The sequence below is a fragment of the Phalaenopsis equestris genome, unplaced genomic scaffold, assembly GCF_001263595.1.
Source record: "Phalaenopsis equestris unplaced genomic scaffold, ASM126359v1 Scaffold000471, whole genome shotgun sequence".
NCBI lineage: Eukaryota > Viridiplantae > Streptophyta > Magnoliopsida > Asparagales > Orchidaceae > Phalaenopsis > Phalaenopsis equestris.
In genome coordinates, this window is record NW_018164912.1 from 159,756 (window position 1) to 163,550 (window position 3,795).

Below are 3,795 nucleotides of genomic sequence, written 5' to 3' on the forward strand. Positions count from 1 at the left end.
ATGCATAGCAAATGCATTATATAAAAAATATTACATGATACATGTAGTTAAAAATTAATTTCTTGTATTTTAATAATATTTATTAAAATTAAAAAAATTTTGAAACTTTGACTTTTATGATAATTGGTTCATCTTTAATTTGGATGGAACGGTTAGCTTTTGTGCATCTGTCACATATATTTTGTTATTTAACATTACTTAAAAATGAACAGGGCCCACAAAATTAAAGTGCCAATCAACCAGGTTGCCATCAGCCGATGTGGCTGCAGGCTCTTGTCATAAACCCATATTAGACCACGTGGCAGTTCGTGAGCACACCCCCATGTCACATGCCTGCTGAATTCTAGATTCGGATGCTTATACTTCCTATTAGTCGCCCAAAAAAGTCCAAATTTTCATCTGGATAACTTTAAGGAAATTCTTAAAAATTCTCATTAGAAATTTGATAAAGGAGCAAATTTTCTTCCATGTGAATTACATGCTTTGATTAATACAATAAATAACCTTATGTGTTTATGAATAAATTGATTACATCATCATTTAATGATTCTTTAATAGACTTCCTTACTGGAATTTAGCACCCCTGCTTACTGGAATTTAGTACCCTTACGAAGATTTCATTTGCACCCACATTCTCAGACTAAGTCCTTATTTTATGATGTGAGCTGGTTCCAAATCTATCCATGATGACTCCCTAGAATTTTGCTGTTATATAAAGTCACCATCATTGAATTGGCAAGGCTGTGGCTTTGTCCACTAAGTCTGGAATGTCCTGCATTATTTACCTTAGAGGTGTTACTTAAATTTTAGTAGTTAGTATGTAAAATAACTCCATCGATGTATTTGCAGATCATTACGTAATAACTCGAAGAGTAAAATCATTTGATCCTAAAGGTAGTGTAAAATTCTTCCATGATGTCATGCGTGAATTGAAGCAAGACAGGTTAATTGTACATAGACATGAGACACTGCTACAACGCACTCCCTTCCACTACATACTCCAATTCCCATATTTAGAACTCAACCATTCCTTATTGCTCGAGCTACTTGATCAGTATGATAAATCTGATAACTGCTTTATCATTGCCGGACATCGCCTTGAGTTCAAATCAGAAGACATTGCACTTATATTTGGTCTTCCAAATCATGGAAAAGCAGTTAGGCTAAAGTCTAACGCCAACAAGGATTTCTATCACCGCATATTTGACAAGGAAGCAATAACTCGATATGAAATTGTTTACCATTTGAGGAGGTATGCCATGGACCAGTCTGATGATGCTGTTGAGGTTTTTGTGGTTCTGCTCATCGGATTATTTATCAGTACAGTCCTCTTACCATCAAGCAATGCAAGTATTGTTTCAACCTTATGGAGTTGTGTTGAACAAATTGATCATATTTACGATTATGCATGGGCACCTCTTGTGTTCCGAGAACTGCTTGTTGAGATCAATCGTGCGAAGAGCGACATGGAGGATGAAGATGCTTCTGATCACCTTTCTGATTATGCATATGGGGGTTGCTTTCTTGCATTGCAGGTAATTTAGCTATTTAAATAGTTTAAAGTGTTTTTTTTATTTCAAAATCTATACCTTAATGCACTTTCATTTCCTTAACTTACTCATTGTATGTCACTGGTTTGCTCTGTTTAGCTATGGATATGTGAGATTGCTTGCCTGGGAAAAGCTGAAATACAAGGTTGTTGTCCGAGAATTTTAGGTTGGGAAAGAAACAACATGGATGGAATTTTAGAGCAATTCAGGCTTTTGCAACCATCTGATGTGAGATAATTAGTTCATTGCCTCTTCCTTTACAAATTACCAGTATAAGCATCAAAATTCATTTCTTTTGTTATTGGTGTTGATAAAACAGATAAGATGTGGAATAAATCCACTTGAGTCAGAGCGCCACCTTATTGATAGCGATGTACTACTCCCATTTGGCGAGCAAGTAGGTCAAGTGTCTTTCCCCTAAATTTTTTCAAAAGGATGATCGAGATGCACACGAATGGCAGATGCAACCCAGCACTTTGAGCAATTTGGTAATTTAGTCTTGTCGTAATCAAAACAAAAAAAAAATGTGTTAATTTAGTTAAAGCATAATGATTCAAATGACTAATTTTATTATGCTTTTCAGAATGATGAAGAAGGCACTGAACAATCAATATCATACAAGGATGAACATGAGCTGGAATTACTTCGTCAAATTAGTGCCGAGCAGGACAAAAGGATTTTGAGATTGCAGGGAGAGTTGAATAGACTTAAATCACAAAAATTTGATCATTCTATACCAGAAGAATCAGGTACGAAGGTTGTAGAGTCATTGAAGGATGATTATAGAATTATGCGCCAACAATCTGACAGGAACAACCAACATTTAAAGCTACATAATCCTAGAGTTTCCACCTTTAACAACATACATGTGCAAGAGGAACAAGGCGGAACTTCTGTTATTTCATATGACAATGGATCCATTGAAAAAAAAGTGAAGAAAATAGTTGAAAAGCGGCCAACAAATCATTCTCCATTTGCTTCCTCTTCCATTCAAACCAAGCCTAAAGATATAGAGTATTCTCACTCTGGCCTCACTGCAAGAGCTAAGCTTCTAACGAGCAAAAGCCTAAAAAATGCAGCTGTGAGGTCTCCTCGCCCAACCGTGCAACTTTCAGAAGGAGAACATGCCTCAATTGAAAAGGAATTAAAGAAGAGGGGTGAGAGACAACCATCGAATGTACGACCTTCTTCTTCTATTCAAGCCAAGAGAAAAGAATCAATAAATGATCAATCTGGAATTAGTACGAGTAAGCATACTGCATCGCGTAGTAAATCAAATTTCAAGACCCGAGTCAATCCCCGCGCCAGTTTCCATGAGGATAACTGAGCAGATGAGATACATTTTTCAAAAATAATTTGTTTGCAGTGTTATTATGACTGGCAAATTTGTTAATGATACATGCCTGACAGATAAAAAAAAGAAAACATTGTATAGAGTTATAGCCCTAAATAAAGTGGTGTCGTTTTCATGATAAGGACCAATTACATCAATTGGAGTTTATTTGCTTCATTTTTGCTCAATATGAATGCTTATAATTGTTTGAATTTTATTTGATCTCTTGTTTATTGACTTGATGATTGAACTGCTTAAATGACATGCTTCACCCTCTCTGAATTGTTGTTAAGTGAATTCATGCATTAGATTTTGAATATTTCATCATTTTGAAAGATTTTGAAAATTTCAAGAAGATATTTCTCATTAAAATTAGCAATTTTTATAATTGAAGAAATAAATATTTGAAGTTTTGTAACATCATCTTCCATTTCTTAGTTTTCAGTGCCATTTCCGACTCATTGTTTCACTAATTTCATCACTGTTATACCTTTTCATTCTTTTTATGACTTGCTCAATCATAAGGGAAAATTCATTTTGAAAAGGTGGGTAGTGATAGAACATGATGATATGTTTAATTCATGCATTAGGTTAGGTTAATAATAAATGTTGATTAGTTGATAGATTTATTAACAATGAATTTGTAGTCTTGTATTCTAACAATAATATTCATTTCAAGAATTGGGACAATGAAATAAAATGAGGTATGTTCTCCCTATTTGTTTTCTCAACCCTATTTTTCTCATCATATTTTTTTTTTAAGTTTCTAACATTCTCAAATTGTCATTTGACATAATATAAGAAATGAGATCAAAATAGAAATCCATATTTATTAAAATGGTGACATGTACGCAGAGAATGAACCATCACAATTCTGATAGAAACATAAATGGGTTAAAAATGAATTTCTCA

The 3,795-nt window shown here is 34.0% G+C and overlaps 2 protein-coding genes across 2 annotated transcripts in view; both read left to right on the forward strand.

Annotated features, from left to right (window-relative positions):
• Window positions 1-340, forward strand: part of LOC110027973 (cytochrome P450 89A2-like) — a 2,227-nt gene extending 1,887 nt beyond the window's left edge. The window contains exon 2 of the mRNA XM_020729643.1: window positions 213-340. Within this exon, the coding sequence (XP_020585302.1) occupies window positions 213-340 (128 nt within the window). The remainder of the gene's footprint in view (window positions 1-212) is intronic.
• Window positions 341-712: 372 nt separating this feature from the next.
• LOC110027976 lies at window positions 713-2,970 on the forward strand. Its single transcript, XM_020729647.1, has 4 exons — window positions 713-1,535; window positions 1,650-1,778; window positions 1,870-2,038; window positions 2,134-2,970. Exons 1-3 carry the CDS (start codon window positions 921-923, stop codon window positions 1,969-1,971), a joined length of 846 nt encoding a protein of 281 aa, XP_020585306.1. The 5' UTR covers window positions 713-920; the 3' UTR covers window positions 1,972-2,038; window positions 2,134-2,970.
• Window positions 2,971-3,795: the final 825 nt, after the last annotated feature.